Source organism: Dama dama, chromosome 9 (assembly GCF_033118175.1).
Source record: "Dama dama isolate Ldn47 chromosome 9, ASM3311817v1, whole genome shotgun sequence".
Lineage (NCBI taxonomy): Eukaryota > Metazoa > Chordata > Mammalia > Artiodactyla > Cervidae > Dama > Dama dama.
Genome location: NC_083689.1, coordinates 9,039,427 through 9,061,402, shown reverse-complemented (window position 1 = coordinate 9,061,402; position 21,976 = coordinate 9,039,427). Strand labels below are relative to the sequence as shown.

The following is a 21,976-nucleotide window of genomic DNA, read 5'->3' as shown; positions in this document are numbered from 1 at the left end:
TGTAGTTCCAGTTTTCCGAGCTTAAGGATACAGAGAATAGGAACTGGAGAGGGAATAGGAATGGGGAAAGAAAGGTGTTAAGAATGACATTGGGATTTTGAGCTGGGTACTGATCACACCCCCCCAAACCATGGTGGCCACAGGAGCCTCCTTTCCTAATATCGTTCTCCTCTAACTGAAAGTGGCTCAGCCGTGTCCAACTCTTTGTACTCCATGGATTGTATAGTCCAGGGAATTCTCAATACTGGAGTGGGTAGCCTTTCCTTTCTCCAAGGGATCTTCCCAATCCAGGGATCGAACCCAGGTCTCCCGCTTTGCAGGCGGATTCTTTACCAGCTGAGCCACAAGGGAAGCCCACTCTCCTCTTTACCCATTACTGGTTTTATTTTCCACATCACATTTCTCTCCATCTGAAAAGTTTTGGGGTCATTTATTGGTGGGTTTTATTCCCCTCTCCTCGACTGTGCACCCTATGAGGGCAGGGACCACGTCTTCTTGCTCATGCCGTTTCCCCAATATGCTTGGCATACATAGGCGTTCAATAACTGAATGAATGCATGCATGGATGAGCAAAGCCCTGAACTGGTGTCTGAGCTGAACTGGTCCGAGCCGAGGCTCAGCCTCGAGAGCTACCTGTCCTTGCAGTAGGTGCTTGTTCCAACCTGGTGACCTGGAAAGATCGGCCTCGAGGAGTCACTCTCTTGGGGGCTCCAGTTCCCCAGTCCGCTCCCTGACCATGGCCAACAGCCAGACAGCCGCTGTCCAGCGGGCCAGGAGACGGCTCACTGCGCCTGCGCCGAAGTCCTCCCCCTCCCTCTCCCCACCTCCCCTTCTGGCCTCTGAGCTTGCCGCCGAAGCGCGCGCATGCGCCATCGCCCCCGCGTCGCGCGCCTCACCTGTGCGCACGCGCCGCTCTCACGCCCGCCGACGCGCCTGCGCACTGCCCGCCGCCCGCGGGTCTGGTCGGCGCTTGCGTGGTGGCACAGGGGAGTGGGGGGGCGAGGAGGTGGAGGAGGAGGAGGAGGAGGAGGAGGCGGCGGCGAGAAGATGGCGACTTCGAACAATCCGCGGAAATTCAGCGAGAAGATCGCGCTGCACAACCAGAAGCAAGCGGAGGAGACAGCGGCTTTCGAGGAGGTCATGAAGGACCTGAGCCTGACGCGGGCCGCGCGGGTAAGGGGGCTTCCCTCGCCGGCCCCTCTGGGCCGGAGAGGGCGGGAGGGGGCGCGTGTCCCGCGCGTGCACGGGGCGGGGGGCGCGCGGCGGGGGCGGGGCGCGCGGCGGGGGCGGGGCTTGGCGCGGCCCAAGGAGACAGGTGTCCCCACGCCCCGGGCGTCGTGGGCGGGGACAGGTGCCCCCACATCACCGATACCTGAAGGGGAACAGCTGTCTCTCCATCCCTGCTACCTGAAGTGGGGCACAGGTGTCACTGCATCACGGTTACCTGTGTGAGCAGGAGCCTCTGCATCATCACTAGCTGGAGGGAACAGGTGCGACTACATCATTGTTACCTGCGGGAGGGAAGGTGTCCCCACATTGCTACCTGATAGGTGCTTTTATATCACTGCTCCCTAGGGGAGTGATACTGAGGTGCTTGAACTGGGTGCTGCTTGTGAGCATCACTGTTGCCTGGGAAGGTGGGATAGGTGCTCCTATATCATTGGTGCCTGAAGGGGACAGCTGCCGCCTCACCCTTGCTACCTGAAAGGACAGGTGTCTCTACATCACTGTCATCTGTGCACTTACTCCCTGAGTGCTGGGGGAAGGACAGGTGCCCCTACTTGCAGACCTGAGGTGGGATAGGTGTTTCTCGCTTTTGGATATCTGAGGGGAAGGTCTGGCGCCTCCCTTGTGGGGACCTGAGTGGGGTCAGGAAGGCAGATTGGGCTCAGTCTTGGAGCTTGGAGTGGCGACAGCTATCCCTTCCCCATGTAGCCCATATGGTGGGGACCAGATGTTGTTCCTCCCACAAGGACATGGGACAGCTGGCCTCAGATGGCCCCTGGCCCCTCAAGACGAGAGTGGAGGGACAATTCTTCCTCAGATGGCTGGGTGCATTTGGTGTGCAGGGGCAGGCCAGATGACCTGCCAACCTCACCTGGCTGTAGGCCTGGAGCAGGGGCTTGGTCATGGCTGGGTTTGGGGACCTGGCTCTCCTTCTGGGCCCCAACTCTCTGGCGACCGCCATGAAGTGCCAGACTCCTTGGGTCTCGGTGTCCTCCTTTGTGGAATGTGTCTTGCAAGCCCTTCCTCGTGGTTGAGGGAGGGGAGCGTGCTTTGCGCAGGTGGCAGTAAATCTCCGCTTTGATCCTGCGGAGGGATGGGACCTCCGTGCTGCACCCTGAGGCCTTGGGGAGGGGTTGAGTGGGAGCTGCAGACACCTGCTTCGCTGGGTTCTGGATTTGGCATCTGAGTTGACTGTCCTTGGGCTTCCCCGGTGGCTCAGGTGGTAAAGAATCCACCTGCAATACAGGAGACCTGGGTTTGATTCCTGGATTGGGAAGATCCCCTGAAGGGAATGGCTGTCCACTCCAGTATTCTTGCCTGGAGAGTCTCATGGACTGAGGAGCCTGGCAGGCTACAGTCCATGGGGTTAGAAAGAGTTGCACCTGGCTGAGCAACCAACATTTGACTCTCCTAGGTAGACCCACTGTACCTTTGTGATGTGAGCCTCAGTCTCTGATTCCTCGGGTGGGATTTTGGGGTGATGTTATTTTTTTAATAACTTGCTTGTTTCTCTCTGAGATCATGACCTTAAGACTTGAATGTGTATCTTCATTTCCATGCATTTGTTCAGCACATATCAACTGGGTGCTCATTGTCAGGCAGGTCCTGCCTGTCCCTGCTTCAGGATGTGACTGGTGAATGAATGAATGACAGTGTGCAACCTGAGTGTCCTTCATATGTCAAGATTTCTAAGGACATGAGTGTCCACTTCATCTTGTCTCCAGCATGAAGCATGTCCTAGCATGCAATAGGTGTCTAGTGTATGTGGTATGACAGGAAGAAGGGGTCACACTGATTTGTGGCAGTCTTCATGATTGGAGGTCTGGTTTCAGCTTTAAGGTTGGAAATGAATTATTGTTGTTGGAAACATTTCTTTAAAATGACAGTTTTTTTAAAGATATGGTTTGTATACCATATAATTCACTTATTCAAAGTGTATAGTTCAGTGGTTTTTAGTATATTTACAGAGTTGTGCCATCATCACCACTGTCTAATTCCAGAACATTGTCATCACTCCCATAAGAAGCTCCTCACCCATTAGCAATCACTTTTCACTTGCTGCTCCCCCAGCCCCCTGGCAGCCACCAGCTTTTCTGTTTTTGCGGATTTACCTGTTCTGGACGTTTCATATAAATGGAATCATACAAGATGTGGCCTTTTGTGTCTGCTTTCTTTCACTCAGGGTAGTGTTTTCGAGGTTCATCCGGATTTTAGCATGTATCAGGAAACTTCTTTCCTTTTTATGTGCTAAGTCGTTTCAGTTGTGTCTGACTCTTTGCCACCCCGTGGACCATAGCCCGCCAGGCTCCTGTGTCCATGGGATTCTCTAGGCAAGAATACTGGAGTGGGTTGCCATATCCTCCTGTTTCTTTTTTATGGCTGAGTAATATTCCTGGGTGTGGATGGACCACATTTCTTTATCCATTTATTGGCTGATGGACTTAGAGATTCTAAAATGTAAGTTTACTTATTGTGGCTGTGCCGGGGGTTCGTCGGGGCCCGAGGGCTCTCCAGTTGTGGTGTGTGGACTTAGTTGCCCCATGGCACGTGGGACCTTAGTTCTCTGACCAGGAATTGAGCTCGCAGCCCCTGTATTGGAAGATGAATTCTTAACCCCTGGACCATCCGGGAAGTCCCTAGAAAAGCTTTTTTAAGGTTTGCAAACAGCAGTTCCCTTGATGCCCGGTAACCATTTCCCATCTCTGTTGCCTTCCTTTACACTGGAAGTCGGGGAGGTGGGGTGGGCTTGGGCCCTGGGCAGAGGTGAGCTTATGCTAGATCGTTACAGAGCGGTGCTGTCTGTTGGGGGTAGTTCTGTCCTAGGGGATGCTGGGCAGCGACATTGCCGGTTGTCTCCCCTGGGCGACGAGCTGCTACTGGCATCTAGTATGTAGAGAGCAGGGTTGCCGCTCAGCACCCCACAACGCACAGACGGTGATCTGGCCCCAACTGTCAGCAGTGCCAAGGCCGAGAAGCCTTTGGTTTGGAGGAAACGCTGTGTGGGCAGGGGGCTGCGAGCTTTGTACCTGGGCAGATAGTTCAAAACGCAGTGCCCACTGTGGGTGGGCCTTTGCCCGCACCTGCGACCGGGCTGGGCGAGCGCGTTCTGCACCCATTCCCGTGACGGCCTGTGGCGTGGGGTACAGCTGCAGCGCGTGGCGCAGGTGAGCAAGCCTGCTCGGTGCAGTCTCCTCCCGCCCACCCTCCGTGGCCGCAGCCTGCCTTACTGCCTGCACCTGCAAGCGGGTGGGGCGTGGCACAGTTGGTACCTCCTCTTCTTGTGGAGTTCCTCCGGTCAGCTCGTCCGCTCCTGGAGTGAGCGGCGCCCCTTGTGTTCACATTGGTCTGCTCAGTCTTCCGTGGTGATGGGTGTGCCCACCGAGCCTCCTCCGGTGAGCGGTGTTGAGCCTGAGGCGTTCATCTGTGCTGTCACGTTACCTAGGGGCAGGGACCCCGAGGGCTAGGTCGGGTCGGGGGATGGGGTGTGATGTCTGCTTGCGAGTAGCAGGGTAGAGGGGTGAGTGCATGAACCTTCCTTTCTCATCCTTGGACTTGGGCAGCCTGATGTGCCAGGAGGGCTGTGACACTCTGCTGTGTGATTTGGAGTGGGTTTCCTAACCTCTCTGGGCCCCAGAATCCTGATCTGTGCTTACTCCACAAAATGACATTTTTATTTGCCCAGCATATCCCAGAGACAGTGTTAGGTACTAGGGTGGTTGCTGTTCAGTAGCTCAGTCATGTCCACCTCTCTGCGACACCAAGGACTGCAGCACACCAGACTTCCTTGTCCTTCACTATCTCCACTATCTTCACTCGTGCCCATTGAGTCGGTGATGCCATCCAACCATCTCATCCTCTGTTGCCCCCTTCTCTTCCTGCTTTCAGTCTTTCCCAGCATCAGGGTCTTTTCCAGTGAGTCAACTCCTTGTATCACGTGGCCAAAATATTGGAGTTTCAGCTTCAACATCAGTCCTTCCAGTGAATATTCAGGGTTGATTTCTTTTAGGATTGACTGGTATGATCTCCTTGCTGTCCACGGGACTCTCAAGAGTCTTCCCCAGCACCACAGTGGAGCCAGCAGCATATTGAGGCATGTGAGGACCATGTTCTTGGAGAGGCAGCATGGTTTTAGCATGGGACAGGAGAGAATTGCCCCAAATAAACAAGGCAGATGCTCTCAGAGAGAAGCAAATCCATGTGCTAGGAATGGCTAGGGAGGGAGGCTGACGCTTGGACAGTGAGACAGAGCCCCTCATGCCGGGGAGGGTTGTCCCTTGTGAGGGAGGCAGGTGCAGAGACCCCGAGGTGAGAAGGGCTTGGCAAGGTTGAAGCTGGCATGTTGAGAGAGAGGAGAGATGAAGCTGGCTCCTGAGGGAGGAGCCCTGGGAAGATTTGTGATGGTCAGTGGGCTGGTCCTTTGCTTGTTTTTGTAGCAGCTTTATTGAGATATCATCCCCAATACATTCTGGCCAGTCATTGAAGCTGTACCATCCAGGGGTTCTTAGCGTATACACAGAGTTGTATAACCATCACCTGTCGACTTTAGAACATTTTCATCAGCCCAGAGAGAAACCCCGTCCCTGGGACTTCGCTGGCTTTCCATTGGTTGGGACTCCACACTTCCAATGCGGGGGGGCATGGGTTCAGTTCCCGGTCAGGAAACTAGGATCCCACATGCTGCTTGGCACAGCTGAAAAATGAAAATAACAATGAGAATAATAAAATATTTAAAAAGAAATACTTAAAAAAAAAAAAAAAAGAAACCTCCGCCCCCATTAGCAGTCACTCCCCAAGCCCCCGGCACCCACCAATCTGTTCTCCATCCCTGTGGGTCTGCATGTTCTGGACATGTCATAGAAATGGAATCATGCAAGATGTGGCCTTTTATGTCTGACGTCTTAGACATAAACTCAGTATGTTTCTGATGTTCATCCATGTTGTAGAGTGTATCAGTCCTTTCCCTTTTAAAAAATAGTGGTAAAACAGACAAAACATACATTTACCATCTTAACCATCATGAGCAGTTCGGTGGTGGTACGTACTTTCTCCACCATCTGTTGCTTTATTACTCTTTTTAAAAAAATGATCTATTTCTGGCTGCACTGGGTCCTCATTGCGGTGTGTGGCTTCTTGCTGTGGTGGTTTCTCTTGTTTTGGAGCCTGGGCTCTAGGCTCGGGGCTTCAGTAGTTGTGCTACATGGGCCTAGCTGCTCTGCAGCACGTGGGACCTTCCGCGACCAGGGATCCAGACCCGTGTGCCCTGCATTGGCAGGCGAATTCTTTCCCACTGGACCACCGGGGAAGCCCCGCTTCATTCCTTTTTCAGGCGAGTGATACTCCATCGTGTGGAGACACCATGATTCGCGCCTCCGTTCGTTCATCGCTGGACACGGGTGGTTTCCACCTTCTGCCTTTTTGAGTAGCGCCGCCATGGGGTTCCTATCTGATCGCCTGTCTAGACGTAGGTCTTCCTTTCCCTTGGGTGTCCGTGCCATGGAGTAGAGCTGCTTGGTCAAGCGGTAACTCTCCATTTGATCATTTAAGGCTGCTCTGTGTCTTACAAAGATGGCCAAGAACTGAATGGGCAGGAGGGGTGAGAAGGGAAGCAGGCAGATGGTGAGAGGCCGCTGTCAGCCTCGGGTTGGAGAGTGGAGAAGGTGGCCGTGGCAGTGACCCAGAACAGTGGGTACTGGTGATATTTTGGCAGCAGAGGTGACTGAATGTGTGGGTGGATCGGATGTGGGAGGTGCGGGCAAGGGATGCGGGCGAGTCGCCCAGTTGCCAGCGGCCCAGGACACAGGAGGCTCTGCCTGTGACCGATCACTGAACGTCCCAGGGAGCAGCACCTGGGCCAGAGAAAGCCTGCCTGCAAAGCGGTCCACAGGGACCCGGCTGGGCTGCTGGCTCTAGCTGTGCCGAAGGCGGGCGTTCTCCGGGTCCTACCCTGTGACGGGGGTGGCTCTGCAGAGGCTGTTGGGAAACCAGGCCCCTGGGCCGCAGCCACCGCGCGGTGGTGTCTTGGGTTAGCTGAGCGTAGAGGCCGCCCCCAGTCCTGGCCTCCGTCCTGGCTCTGGCACTGTTTGCCTCTGTGCCGGCTGCTTCGAGTGTCTGGTGCCATCTGCAGCCTTGACACTCACACGCATGCACGCAGGCCTCGCCGAGCTGCTCTGTGGAGAGGAGGGGATGCACTGGCGCCCGCCTCCACAAGGCCCGGGCAGTCTCCTTGCTCTCCAGCTTGTGAGCTGCCTGCCCAGTAGGGGGTGGAATGGGGGCCCTGAAGAAGATAGGCCCATCCTGCCCTCCAGAGCGCGTAAAGTGAAGTGTGCCACTCAGTCACTCACATCAGTCGCTGATAATCTGAGTATCAGGATGCGTGCTTAGTCGCTCAGTCGTGTCCGACTCTTTGTGACCCCGTGGACTGTAGCCCGCCAGGCTCCTGCGTCCATGGGATTCTCCAGGCAAGAATACTGGAGTCGGTTGCCATGCCCTCCTCCATGGGATCGTCCTGACCCGGGGATGGAACCCATGTCTCCTGCATTGCAGGAGGATTCTTTACTGTCTGAGCCACCAGCAGAGCCCAATAACCTGTGAGTGTGACCGATTTCTGAAAAAAGTCTCTGCAGATACGTGTAGGTTAAGATCTTTAGATGAACTTGTCCTGAATTTAGGGTGATCGGATGACTGGCACCCTCACGAAAAGAGGAGAGAACACACTCACTTGGGAGAGGCCGTGCATGCTGGAGGCAGAGATTGGAGTGTTGCAGCCGTGAGCCAAGGATGCGTGGAGCCCCCAGAAGCTGAAAGAGGCAAGACAGGATCCTCCAGAGGGATTGTGGCCCTCCTGACACCTCGATTCTGGGTGTCTGGCCTCCAGAACTGTGTAAAAATAAATTCCTCTTGTTTTATGTCCCTGCTTTCCCCCATTGGCAGTCATTTATGATGGCAGCCCCGGGACACTGGCCCCTGGGCTGCAGAGTCCCAGTCCCTTGCGGAAGCCACCTTGAGGCAGTGGGCCTTAGGGGTCACCTGCAGACGTGCACACTTGTCTTTCTCTGGTAGCTCACCCCGGTCATGTTTTCCGCAAGGCCTCAAGTGGACCTGTCATTTCACGCATTGTCAGGAACTGGGGCCTCTCACTCTGAACTGGGCCTGGTGGTGACGGTCGACAGGCTGGAGAGACAATAGCAGGAGCATGCGCCCTAGGGCAGGAGGGGGTGTCGAATGGCATGTGGGATCTTAGTTCCCTGACCAGGCATTGAACCCATGCCCTCTGCATTGGAAGAGTGGAGTCTTAACCGCTGGACAGTCAGGGAGGTCCCAGGAGAGGGCATCTCGTTGTCAAGGAGCCACCCAAGAGTGCAGTCAGAGTGTGGTAGGGGATGGGAATTCCCTGGCAGTTCAGTGGTTAAGACTCTATGAGCTTTCACTGCCAAGGGCCTGGGTTCAATCCCTGGTTGGGGAACGCTGGTTGCCCAGAGTAGCAAAAAAAAAAAAAAAAAAAAATTTAGAGTGTGGCACGGGTGGAGGATGAAGATTTTGGGTGGGTGGGGTGGAGGATGAAGATTTTGGGTGGGTGGGGTGGAGGATGAAGATTTTGGGTGGGTGGGTCAAGTTTGCTCTTTGCAGTCTTGTTTCCTGCTCCTTGCCGGGCACCCAGTGGTTTTTGCTCAACCCCCCTGCCCCCCTGCCAGCCCGCAGAGAAGAGGTGTCTTCTTTGCTGTGGGCCAGTGGGGCGACTGAGGCCCAGAGCTGCATCCCAGTGGGGAAGAGACAGGACTGGTGTTCAGCCCTGGGATGAGCATGTACGACATGTCTGAAACAAGGAATTAACACAAACTAGAACCTTCTGTCACTCACAAGAGTCTACTTGGCCCCACTTGGGCCATGGTTTTTCTGAAAGATGACTCAGTTTCTCCAGTCACACCCACATTTCTCTTTTGACTTGGACCCTGGAATCCATATTTCCTGCCATTAATTGTCCTTGTCTTGGAGGCAGCAGCCTTGGGACACCATCACATACACCTTTGTGCAAGGCCCACGGCTCTTCTCCCCGTGAAAGCCACAGCCCAGATCAGGCTGGTTGCCAAAGTCTCTGTGGCTGACACGGGACATGCTTCTAGATAAATTTGTCCAGTGGTCATTTGGAAGGAGGCTGTCTTTGGGGAGCCCTGGTTCTGCTCTGAGCTTTCCGCTCACGCATCCTCAGGGGACTGATGAGTGGCCCTGCCCGTCTGGGGTCCTGTGTAGAGAACCCTCCCGAAGCTCATGGCCAGCCCAGGGCCTCAGAACTGTGCAGAGTATTGACTTCTTTTTTGTTTAATAAAAACTGTAAAACAAAACAAAACTAGGCACTAGGCCCTGGGCTCCCATGCCTGACCCTCACCCAGCCACAGACATGCCTGGTTCCACACCTACTGCAGGTCCAGGAAGCATTCCTGGAGTACCCCCAGCACATGGGTCCTCCTAGCACTACGCACCCTGACCGTTGGCTACCACCTAATGAATCAATACGCCCTTGCCTTCTTTTTTAACATACATATTTTTATTTAGTTAGTTGGCTCTGCCGGGTCTTAGCTGTGGCGCTTGGGATCCGCAGTCTTTGTTGCATCACGTGGCGTGTGAACTCTTAGCTGTGGCATGTGGGATCTAGTTCCCTGACCAGGAATCGAAGTCAGGCCCCCTGCACTGGGAGTTTGGAGTCTTAGCTAGGGGACCACCAGGGAAGTCCCTGAGTGACCTTTAAAAAAAAAAATCCTGAAAAAAATCGAGGTGAAATTCACATAAAATGGACCACTTCAGTGTGCATTGCGGTGGCATTTAGGACATTGACAGGGTTGCGCAGCCATCACCTCTTTGTAGTTCCAGAACATTCCCGTCACCCCAGAAGGAAATCCCGTCTCCATGAGCAGTCACTTCCCCTCCTCCCCTCCCCCAGCCCCTAGGAACCACTAATCTGCCTTCTGTCTCTGTGGATTGGCCTTCTGGACATTTCATGTAATTGAGTCCTTAGAGCATGTGGCTTTTTCTGTCTGGCTTCTTTCGCTCAGCCTGATGATTTTGAGGTTTATCCACATTGTAGCTTGTGTCAGAGGGTCATTCATTTCTGTGGTCAGATGATATTCAGCCATGTGGACGGACCACCTTTAGTTTATCATCTGTCACCTGTTAATGGGTGTGTGGACTGTTTCACTTTCTCACTGTCACGGATGGCGCTGCTGTGAACGTGTGTGTGTGTAGGTGTTTGTACAAGCCCCGGTTTCTACCTTGTGGGCGTACGCCTGGAAGTGGGATTGCCTGGTTTATTGATTCACTAGGTGGTAGCCGATGGTCAGGGTGTGTAGTGCTAGGAGGACCCATGTGCTGGGGGTACTCCAGGAATGCTTCCTGGACCTGCAGTAGGTGTGGAACCAGGCATGTCTGTGGCTGGGTGAGGGTCGGGCATGGGAGCCCAGGGCCTAGTTCCAAGGCCACCTTCTTCTCATTTCCTTGACTGGGACCCACTGTTAGAAATGTGTGTTTTGTACCAGCAGCCACTAACAAACATACAATTGACACAGTTTTCTCCAAGGAGCCCAGCCCTCCCTGTGTGTATGGAAAATTAATATAATTGGTTCCTTTCTGTTTATTATAAAATGCCAGCAGGGACCCACTAAATTGATTTAATAACCTGTTAATCCAGGGTTCGACAAGCTATGCCTGTTTTTTGTAAAGAAAGTTTTATTAGAACATGGCCACGCCCATTCATTTGTACCTTGTTTGCGGCAGTAGAATCATTGTGGCGGAGACCTGTTGACCTGAGGAGGTGCAGATAGCTCCCGTGTGTCCCTTCACAGGAGTTTGTCAGCCCTGGGCCAGTGAGTCTCACCCACAGTGTGAGCCCCGCTGACCTAGAGCAACAAGGAAGGTTGAGAAGGCGGCGGGCACTGGTTCTGCCACTCATGGGGGTTGCTGAACCACCTTAGAGCTAAAGGATGCAGATTGCTGGGCTCTCCCAAGATTCTCTTTCTGCAGGTTCTGGTGGGACCCTGAGTTCTGAGTGGGGATCTGAGGACGCTGCCATGCAGGCCTTGCTGGGAGGCCCAGGCAGTGGGGTCCCCAGGGTTTTGCCAGGCCGGGGGAGACGGTTGGCCCCATTGGATGGGTGAGCGGGCCGTCTGGCCCTTGGTGAGTGGTGTGGTGGTCACTGTTGGTCCATGAGGCCAGGGCGGGTTGTGCTGTCACTTCCTTAAGGCTGGCCTGGGCGCACGGTGTCAGGTGCCTCTTCTTGACACGGGGGGCCTTCTGGTCCTGGTTGGGGTCACTGGGGTTGGTCAGGTTGCTCTGGGTCCGAGCAGGCCCACTGTGGATGTCACGGAAGGCTGTGTGCTGGCTGTCCTCTGCCGTTCTTGGCACTGGGAGCATCCCGGTTTCAGCTCGGTGGGATGGTCTCCCTTTCGTGCTGTCCCATGCAAGGGTCAGGATGCAGAGTCCTTGGTGTTGGGTATTTCTTTTTAAACAGGGACCTTTCGGAAAATGTCATGTGCATGTCAGGGGTGGGGTCTGGCCTGGGGAGAGACTGGCCTGACCGCAGTGGTGTGTGTGTTAGTCGCTCAGTCGTGTCCAACTCTTGGTGACCCCGTGGACTGCAGCCCGCCAGGCTCCTCTTTCCATGGGATTCTCCAGGCAAGAATACTGGAGTGGGGAGCCATTTCCTTCTCCAGGGGATCTTCCCGACCCAGGGATGGAACCTGGGTCTCCTGCATGGCAGGCAGATCCTTTACCGTCTGAGCCTCCAGGAGAGCCCAGTGGGAGCTCCGTGGTGGGAGGCATCCGAAGCGGGTCCTGCAGGGTGCGCGCCCTGGCTGGTTCTGCCCTGGGGGCTTTTGGTCACATCTGGGGACGTTTCGGGTCGTCAGGGCTTGGGGCAGGGTGTGCAGCTGGCACGGGGTGGATGGAGGCCGGCTTGCTGCTCCGCACAGGGCAGCACCCACGAGGCCCCTGCCGTCGGCGGTGCTCAGGCGGGGAAGCCTGCTCCTGTGTCCCTGCATGCCAGGGCTGTGCAGGTGCGAAGGGGCTGGTGGCACTCCCCGGTTCCCCGAGCTGCACACCTCAAACCTGGCACCCTGACGATACCCTCGGCGTCCGATGGCCTCCTGGGTTTACAGAGCGGCTCAGCACGCGAAGGTCACAGAGCATTGGAGGCGGGAGAGCCGGGATTTGACCCCAGTCGGACAGACCCAGGCCCCAGATGTTTTCTTTTTTTTTTTTGGCCACACCATGCAGCATGTGGGATCCTAGTTCCCCGACCAGGAATCGAACTTATCCTCCCCACCCCCCTGCAACATTGGAAGCACAGTTCCAACCCCTGGACTGCCAGGAAAGTCCCCCCCACCCCCTTACATGTTTTCTCCTGTCTCATGTGGCTCCGGGTGTTGACCCCACTGGTCAGGGCAGGGCAGAACCTTCCAGGCTGCTGGAACCCTGTGTGTGGGGGGGATGGCTGAGGACTCTGCACAGGCCGAGGGCCTGGGCGGAAGGCAGGGCCAGGGCGGGAGGAGGACCCCAGGCCAGGCCCTGTGTGTGGGCTGTGGAGTGTTACGGGAGTTTCCAGCAGGATGGCGACGTGAGTGACACGAAGGTGTGGGAGTGTGGGGGCCAGACTTGCTGGAGCCCGGATGCAAATGCCCGGCAACTTGTCTCAGTCCCTCCGAGACAGAGCCCGTGGCTTCCCCTGGTGCACAGAGGAGGAGCCAGGGCCTGACAGGGCACTGGGCGGTTTGCTGGGTGTGGAGGTGCTGGGATGGACCCTGTGTCTGAATCCTGGGCTCACATTTTTCTTAAGGCAGCCACTGAAGACCCTTGTCCAAGGCTGAGCTTTGAGTCATATCCATCTGTTGAGGACCGTGGAGGTCTCTCCTGGTTTTTTGCAAGTCAGGGGTTCATTGTGTTCCCGAGGAGGAAGCCCCAGCTATACCTGATTTCCATCTGGCAGATAATAAATATTGACTCTGAATCCCTGGCCCGGAGGCCCGCGGTGGCTCCCTGCGCCTGCCCCGCTGTCTGTCTCGGGCCCCTGCAGCAGGGAGGGGCTGCAGCACCTTGGGCTTGGTCATGGTGAGGACAGAGGGATGGCCAGTTTGGGGCAGTCCAGAGGAAATAGTGGGTGCTCCCGTCTGTGGCTCAGCAGTAGAGGATCTGCCTGCAGTGCAGGAGGCGCAGGCTTGATCCCCGGGTTGGGAAGACCCCCTGGAGAAGGGAATGGGAACCCACCCCAGTACTCTTGCCTGGGAAATCCCATGGACAGAGGAGCCTGGTAGGCTACAGCCCGTGGGGTTGCAGAGAGTCGGACACGACTTGGTGACTAAACGACAACAAAAGAGGTAGTGATGACAGGGTTTGTTCAGAGGTAAGCAGCAAGGAGAGGGAGGTGGGGCCTTTCCAGCTGTGATGGGGAACCCGGGAGAAAGGGGTGGGCATGGGTGAGTCTCACCTCACCTTGGAGCTCGTTGGATGGGTTTGCCCCACGTTTCTGCCTGGTGTCTCTGAGCCCCTCTCCTCACCTCCCTCCCTCCGCCACATCCAGCCCTGTCCCAGAGCAGAGGGTCTGCCCTGCCCCGGCCAGGTGTGACTCTGGGGCTGCTGGCCGGCCGGGGGTCCAGGTGTGCAAACAAGGAAGCCACTGCGTGCCTCGTGGGCCAAGGATTCAGAGTCAATATTTGTTATTTGCCAGATGGAAATGAAGCGTAGCCAGGGCTTCCTCCTCAGGGTTCTCAGCCGGGCACGGAGGAGAGAAAATGTCTGGGACGGCGGTGGCGAGGGTGCGGCGTGTGTCATCTGTAGAACCTGGGAGCCTGCCCAGGGCCGTGCTGCTGGGTGTCTTCCTGCTTCCTCGCGGGTGAGTTTAGGGGAGTCTCTGGGGGCCACGGTGCTGTCTGCCTCACCGGATCGCGGTGAGGCTGAGATGGGTTAACCCGTGGAGCGTGTCCGGAATGGGACTTGCACGTAGGCGCTCACTGAGGCTTGCTGTCGCTGAGATTTTGGAGCCATGTGCGGAGGAACGCACGGCAGCACTCAGCCGGCACTGGGTGGTCCAAGGACAGGCGTTCAGGAGCCGCTTGGCTCGTGCTCAGCAGGTACACAGTGTACCCAGCAGGTGCCCCGCAGGCGGTGGTGGACATCTGATGGGCGTATAGCAGGCGCTCGGCAGGCGCCCAGGGTGTGCCCAGCAGGTGCCCCGCAGGCGGTGGTGGACATCTGATGGGCATATAGCAGGCACTCGGCAAGCGCCCAGGGTGTGCCCAGCAGGTGCCCCGCAGCCACTTGGCAGCAGGCAGACAGATTCAGCCGGCCCCCAGTGGGGGTTCCACAGGCACTGCGCAGACACTGGACTGTGACCTTCCTGAGGACAGGCCTAGCACGAGTTCACTCTGGAATCTTCTAGGTGCAGGTGTCCTTTGAAAGGGCCAGCTTCCCACCACACTGTCCAGCTTCTCCCCTTAAGTTGTGGGAATGTGGCATGAGGTCCTGTTTCCCCCGGGGAATGTCTGTGTGCCAACGTTGAGGGGGCCACGGAGCCAGGCGGGTAGTGAGGTCTTCGCGGAGCTCCAGTGTTTCTGAACAGTTTTAGGGAGAAACCTGGAGTTTGTGTAGACCGTGTACGATGTGTTAGGGGTGGACTGGCAGACCCCCGCTGGAGGGAGGGCCTGGGGCAGTATGGTGCCTGTTTGACCCTGGGTGGGGGGGCGTGGGATGCACTGGGCCCCCCAGGGAGGTCTCCATGCAGGGGCCAGGGCTTGGACTGGAAAGTCGATTCATTGAGTCAGTATTCAGTGAGCACCGACTTAGTACGGGGCCCTGGGGATACCCGACAGAACAAGTCACCTGGAATCCTGCCCCAGGGAGAAACCATGTCAGCAGCTAGCTGGTCCCGCCTTGAGGTTACGGCTGTGTGAGGGAAATGGGCTGGGAGTGGGGGGCCCTTTGGGGGAGGTGGCATTCAGGCTGAGCCACGGGGCACAGGAGTGCACCGTGGAGGTGGGGGGAGGTGTGTGAGGCCTGTGGTCAGGGAGCGTCCGGCCCAGCTGCGGGCGGTGGGTCATGAGCCCCCGTGACGGGTCAGAGTCTGGTGGTGGGGCGCTCCAGGAAGGCGGCGAGCAGGGCAGTGACATGTGATGTAGCTTTAGCCAAGACCCCTGCAGCCCCCATCTGGGGACAGGCCTGAGGAGAGTGAGGGCAGGGGCTGCAGGGACCTGGGAGGGGCTCCTTCCAGACCGGGACTTGCTGACTTGGCAGAAGTTCTTTCACCCAAGAGTCAGGAAGCTGATTCCCAAGGAGGCTGACGGGGGAGGTTTATGTGAAATAGCTTTCACTTCATGTTCTGGTGGCCCCCGGTAATGAGGAAAGGCATTTCCACAACAGATAAGAGGCTTGAGTCCTAATTTCATATGTGAAATTCCTTCTTCTCTGTTGGGCGGTTCCATGGTGACAGCCCAGAGTTCACAAGGGTTTCCTCCCAAAGCCGGGGCTCACCTCCTCTCCAGAGGGCTGAGTCTCTGCTGTGGACAGACCTTTTCCCTCGACAGCTGGGGAGCATTTGAGCCTCATCCCTGGATCCAGCTGGGAGCTCGGTGGTCCCCCCTGAGCCACCCTGCTCCTGTGAGGGTGCTCACCCAGGGAGAAGCTCCAGGAGAGTTTTTGCAGACCGCCCTGCCTGGCCAGCTGGGCTTGCAGGGATCCACTCTGTCCTGTTTTTTGATTTTTTAAATAAAAAAAAGAAATTGTTTATATATCAAAACTTTGATGAGAATTGAAAACAGAAAACCCTGAGCACTTTGTTTGCCTCTGTGTATCCGATGCAGCTCACCTGGGCGCAGAGGGTGGTTGGGCGCGTGCCAGCTGGTCCTTCGCCCGGAAATCTCAGGGAGGAAGTGTTGGCCTAGCCAGGCAGAGTGCCCAGGGCTGGCTCTGCAGGGCTGGCCAGTCCTCGGGCTGGGGACACGGGGAGGCGGAGCATGCCCCACCAAGACCGAGAGCCGTCCGCCCCTCCAGAGCCTCTGAGGGGCCGCTGGCTCCTGGTCCAGCTGACTGAAGAGCCTCTCCCACTTCAGAGGTCACATTCAGTGTTTCTCACGTGACTTGGAGAGACAAAAACTTGGGCGGCCCTCCTCTGTGGGTCCTTTTGTACCAGGGAGCCCTGTGCTGTTTCGACCCCTTCTGTCGTCCCAGGCAGGAGGGCTTTGATGGCTCCAATTAGGATGGGAGCAGCTCATTACATCGTCACAGACTCAGTGCACAGCCTCCAGAGAGATTTGTGGGCCCAGTGGCCTCGGTGCCAGGGAGATGCTCATTTCATCCCTGTGGGCTCAGCGCATGCAGAGGAGGGAGCCCTCAGGATCAGTAACAGGGGCCTGCGGGGATGGAGGGGGTCACTTGTGCCCAAGAGCCCATATTCCGGCAAGCCTCCTCCCCTTCCCCATGCAAGGTGAGAGTGGCTTTTCTTGTGGCTCAAAGCCTCGCCTCTGCTGGCTTCCCCCAGACGACGCCTCCTCTTGTGCCTCAGTTTCCCTCGTGTCGAGTTGTACAGGTTAGATGACCTGCCCACCCGAAGCACTCAGCCTCATGCCTGATGGGCACCAGGGTGACCCGGGGTCAGCCGTGAGGGCAGGGTCTTGTCCTTTGCTCCCACCTGCCCTGACTAGACACGTGACAGATGCCAAGAAACAGCTTAGAAACTGTCTGTTCAGTTTTATTGGGGAGGGGTATTCATTTCTTTTCACTTTTGAGAGAGTTTGATTTTGTGTTGTTTATTTTTAAAGGATTTATCTCTTGATCTGCGTCAGGGCTTAGTTGCCCCATGGCATGTGGAATCTTAGTTCCCCGGCCAGGGATCAAACCCCAGACCCCTGCGTTGCCAGGTGGACTCTGTATATATGTAGCTCTATTTTTGGCCGCGCTCTCTGGTTGCGGCGCTTCTCTCGTTGCGGAGCATGGATGCTTGGGCCTCAGTGGTTGCAGCTCGTAGGCTCCAGCACAGGCGCTCAGGAGCTGTGGCTCACAGGCTCGGTTGCCCTGTGGCACCTGGGATCTTCCCGGACTGAGGATCGAACTCCATGTTCCCTGCATTGGCAGGCAGATTCTTAACCACTAGACCAGCAGGAAGTCCTCTGTTCTCATATTAAGCACTTTCTGTCTCCATGAAGTTGACTAGTCTAGAGACCTCATGTAAGTGGACTGACTCGTAATGTTTGTCTTTTTTTGTGACTGGCTTATTTCCACTTAGCATAATGTCTTCAAAGTTCATCCATGTGTGTCAGAATTTCCTTTCTTTTTAAAGTTGAATAATATTTCATTGTATGAATGGAGCTCATTTGTTTATCCATTCCTTCTTCAGGGGACACTTGGGTCACTTGCACCTTTTGGCCATGGTGTGTAATGCTGCTGTGAACACGAGTGTACAAGTATCTGCTCTCATTCTTGGGGGTTATGTACCCAAAAGCGGGATCACTGAATAACATGGTCATGCTATGTTTAATTTTTGGAAGAACCTCCATACTGTTTTCCACAGGGGCCGTGCATTCCTGCCAGCAGGGCACAGGGGTTCCAATTTTTTCACGTCCTCACCCCTACTTTTTATTTTATGGCTTTTTGATTACCGCCATCCTGTGGGTGTGAGGTGGTATCTCACTGTGGTTTTGATTTGCATTTCCCTAATGATTAGTAATGCTGAACATCTTTTCATGCACATGTTGGACATTTGTATGTTTTCTTTGGAGAGATATCTATTTGGGTCCTTTGCCCATTTTTTTTTTTTTTAATGTAAGTTTTAAATGTACAGCATTTTCGTTCATTACTGTGTACACTGCGAGTGATCACCAACACAGGTCTGGTTACCACTCGTCACCACACAGCTGACCCCTTCACCCATTTGTCCACCCCAGTCCCTTTTCCCTCTGGAAATTGCTAATCGTTTCTCTGTCCATGAGTTTTTGTTTTGTTTGTTTATTTTTTTAAATTTATTTTAAGATTCCAGATACGAGTGAAATCATACAGTATTTGTTTTTTTTCATCTGACTCATTTAACATAGCGTAACACTCATATCCATCTATGTTTCCTCAAATGGTGAGACTTCATTCTTTTTTATGGCTGAGTAGTGCTGTGTATGTATGTATAAATACATATATATAAAACATTTTCTTTATCCATTTTCCCATCGGTGGGCACTTAGAGTGTTCCCATATCTTGGCCATCGTAAATAGTGCAGAAATGAACATAGGAGTGCATATATCTTTTCAAATTCTTTGTGTGTGTGTGTGTGCTGCTTTGCCCATTTTTGAATTAAGTTGTTTTTTGCTGTTGAGTTTTAGAGTTCCATACATATATTCTGAATATTAATCCCTTATCAGATACTTGATTTGCAAGTATTTTCTCACGTTCCATGGGAATGGGACCTTTTCACTCTGTTGATGGTGTCCTTTGATACACAAATGTTTTCAATTTTGGCAAAGTCCAATTTATATATATTTTTCTTTTGTTGACTGTGCTTTTGGTGTCACAGCCAAGAAGTCATTGCCAAATCTAACGTTATGAGACTTTTCCTCCGTTTTCTTCAGAGTTTTATGGTCTTAGCTTTTATAGTTTTTGTTATAAAGTTACAGTTTTATAGTTTCAGCTTTAGGTCTGGAATCCATGTTGAGTTAATTTCTGTATATGATATAAGAATTGGTTTAGCCTCAGTATTTTGCATGTGAACATCCAGTTTTCCCAGCATCATTTGTTGAAAAGACTGTTCTTTCCTTATTGAACGTTCTTGGCAACCTTGTCAAAAATCATTTGACCGTATATACAAGAGCTTATTTCTGGGCTCTCTCTTCTGTTCCATTGGCGAATATGTCTTTATGTCAGTACCACACTGTCTTGGTTGTTGTAGCTTTGCAGTAAGTTTAAAAATCAGGAGACTTCCCTGGTGGGCCAGTGGCTAAGACTCTGTGTTCCCAATGCAGGGGATCCGGGTTTGATCCCTGGTCAGGGAACTATATCCCACATGCCACATCTAAAGATTTCTCATCAGCAATGAAGGTCAAAGATCCCTCACACCACAGTGAAGACCTAAAGTGGCCAAATAAACAAATGTGTGTGTGTTATCCACTCAGTCGTGTCCAACTGTTTGAGACCCCATGGACCAGCCCTCCAGGCTCCTTTGTCTATGAGATTCTCTAGGCAAGAATAATACTGAAGTAGGTAGCTGTTCTGCAGGGAATCTTCCTGACCCAGGGGTTGAACCGAGGTCTCCTCCGTTGCAGGCGGATCTGAGCCACCAGGGAAGCCCCAAATAAATAAATAAATCTAAAAAAAAAAAAAAAAAAGAAGTCAGGAAGTGTGAGTCCTCCAACTTTGTTCTTTTTTTTAGAGATGCTCTTGGCTATTTGGGGTCTCTTGAGATCCCATGTGAACGTTACAGTGGATTTTTCTATTTCTGCCAAAAACATTGTTGAGATTTTTATACGGGTTGCGTTGATTCTTAAGGTTGCTTTGGGTACTGTTGCCATCCTAACAGTATGAAGTTCTGCTCCCCTTGTGCCGGCTCTGTGACCCAGGACAGTCACAGAACTGGGCCCTGTCAGCTTCCCCATCGCCACCCTCAGATGTGCTGTGGAGGGGTTAACCCTGTCAGCATGTGAGTAGCCGTTAGGACCGTTTCTGCACACACTGTGCCTGCCGATTGCCCTGAGGAGCTACTGACTGAGGGGAGCAGAGGTTACCGGAGGCCTGCCTGGAGGAGGAGAGCTCTGTGGTGGGACAGGAAGTGGTAGGGAGTGACAGTGTCCTTGGGAGGAGGAGGAACAGCATGTCCTGAGGCATGGAGGCGTGGAGGGGGATTGCCTGGGACATGACCGTGGTGAGAGGGAGGTTTGGGGGCTCAGGAGCTGTGGCAGAGAAGTGACCACCAGGCCAGCCACAGCTGGGAGGCCCAAGAGAAGGACATGACCACCCCTGGGTTTCCAGCTGCTGCCCGGGAAGGGTCATGGTGTCGTCTGCCAGAGCCAGGAGGCACGGGGGAGTGGAATGGAGTGTCTGGGGGGACGAAAGCCTGGTGAGGGGCGCTGGCGTGGAGGAGGTTCCTGTGAGCATCACGAAGAGCATTCCGCAGGACTGGGTGGCCGCTGGTGTTGCCAGCTGACTTGGCATCCAGGGCCTCCCCAGATGGGGTGACCCGGGAGAAGCAGGGGCCCTGAGTTCTTAAGAAGTCCTGTGGGAGGGACTATAGGCTGGAGGCTGGGAGAGGAGTGAAGCAAGGCGGGGAGGTCCCCTCGCAAGGGCAGCCGCGGGCGTCAGGCTGGAGAGGTGACCCCCCCCCAGTCCACAGAGGCCTGCTCTGAGCCTGCATGGTGCTGGAGGTGCCAGGCTCTAGCTGCTCCTGGGGCAGGGGGAGTCACACGGGGCTCAGTGGTGCCCTGAGTGAAGTTTGCCCAGGGAGTGGGTGAGGGTTCCCCTAGCAGAGGTCACAGCAGCTGTAGGGGCTTGGCATGCGGGGAGGGTACACTTGCGAAGGTGGGGGCCAGGGAGATAGGATCCTGAGAGCGCCCGTCCTGGCCTCGTGCTCCTGAAAGCATGTGGGAATTCATCCTGAGGGCGGTGGCGGGAAGCCTGCAGTGAGGGGCACAGCGGCTGGAGCAGGGGACCAGCAGGTGACTGGCCCTGGAGACCACTGCAGCACCTTTCTTTCTTTGAATTTATTTTTATTTATTTGCTTTATTTGGCTGCGCCAGGTCTTAGTTGGGCTTCCCCAGTGGCTTAGCAGTAAAGAATCCGCCTGCAATGCGGGAGGCGCAGGTTCGATCCTTGGGTTAGGAAGATCCTCAGGAGGCAGGCATGGCAGCTCATCCAGTATTCTTTCCTGGAGAATCTCATGGAAAGAGGAGCCTGGAGGGCTGCAGTCCATAGGGTCACAGAGTTGGATATGGCTGAAGTGACTTGGCATGCTTACATGCAGGTCTTCGTTGTGGTATGAAGGATCTAGTTCCCTGACCAGGGATTTAACCCAGGCCCCCTCCATCGGGAGCTCCGAGTCTTAGCTACTTGGACCACCAGGGAACTCCCTGGGGCCCCAGTCATAATTGTTCAAGGAGCAGTCGCATGGCCTGAGTTGGGATCTGGGTGGGAAGGAGGGAGATGTTGGGAGGCAGTCTGGTCAGCATCTGCGTGGCGAGACGAGCAGGACAGACAGAAAGAGCCTGGTGACCAGCCGGGGTGGTGGGTGAAGGTTGGGGGGCACCCACTTGCTGGTTGACACCCTGCTGGGACCTGCTGGGAAGCTGCAAGAGGTGCCCCCTGTGAGCGCTTGGTCCCTGGGCAGGTGAGTGTCTGGTCCCGCCTGTCCTGGCAGTTTTTCTCCTGCCTACACGACCTCTCATCGTCCACATGTCGCCTTGGGCCCCATCCTGAAAGGGGGCTGAGGTCAGGGGTCTAAGGCTCCCCTGCCCATGGCGGGCCTATTTGCTTGCCCCTCACCTGCCTGACTGACTCCTCTGTCCCTTTCCTCCCTGCCCTGGCACTCTGCAAGGGGAGATAGCTCAAGTCATGGCTTTATCTATTTATTTAAAAATTTTAATTTATTTTTCTGGCTGTGCTGAATCTTAGCTGCAGCCTCTTTAGTTGCAGCATGTGAACTCTCAGTTGGAACTTGTGAATTCTTAGTTGTGATGTGTGGGATCCCGTTCCCTGACCAGTGATCGAACCTGAGCCCCTCTATTGGGAGCATGAAGTATTAGT

General features: G+C 54.7%; 1 protein-coding gene across 6 annotated transcripts in view; it reads left to right on the top strand.

Annotated features, from left to right (window-relative positions):
* Nucleotides 1-982: 982 nt before the first annotated feature.
* The window catches only part of CRTC1 (CREB regulated transcription coactivator 1), an 87,194-nt gene continuing 66,200 nt past the window's right edge, over nucleotides 983-21,976 (top strand). For all 6 annotated transcript variants that reach the window (XM_061149788.1, XM_061149787.1, XM_061149790.1 and 3 more), the window contains exon 1: nucleotides 983-1,173. In XM_061149788.1, the coding sequence (XP_061005771.1) occupies nucleotides 1,048-1,173 (126 nt within the window). In that variant the 5' untranslated portion in view covers nucleotides 983-1,047. The remainder of the gene's footprint in view (nucleotides 1,174-21,976) is intronic.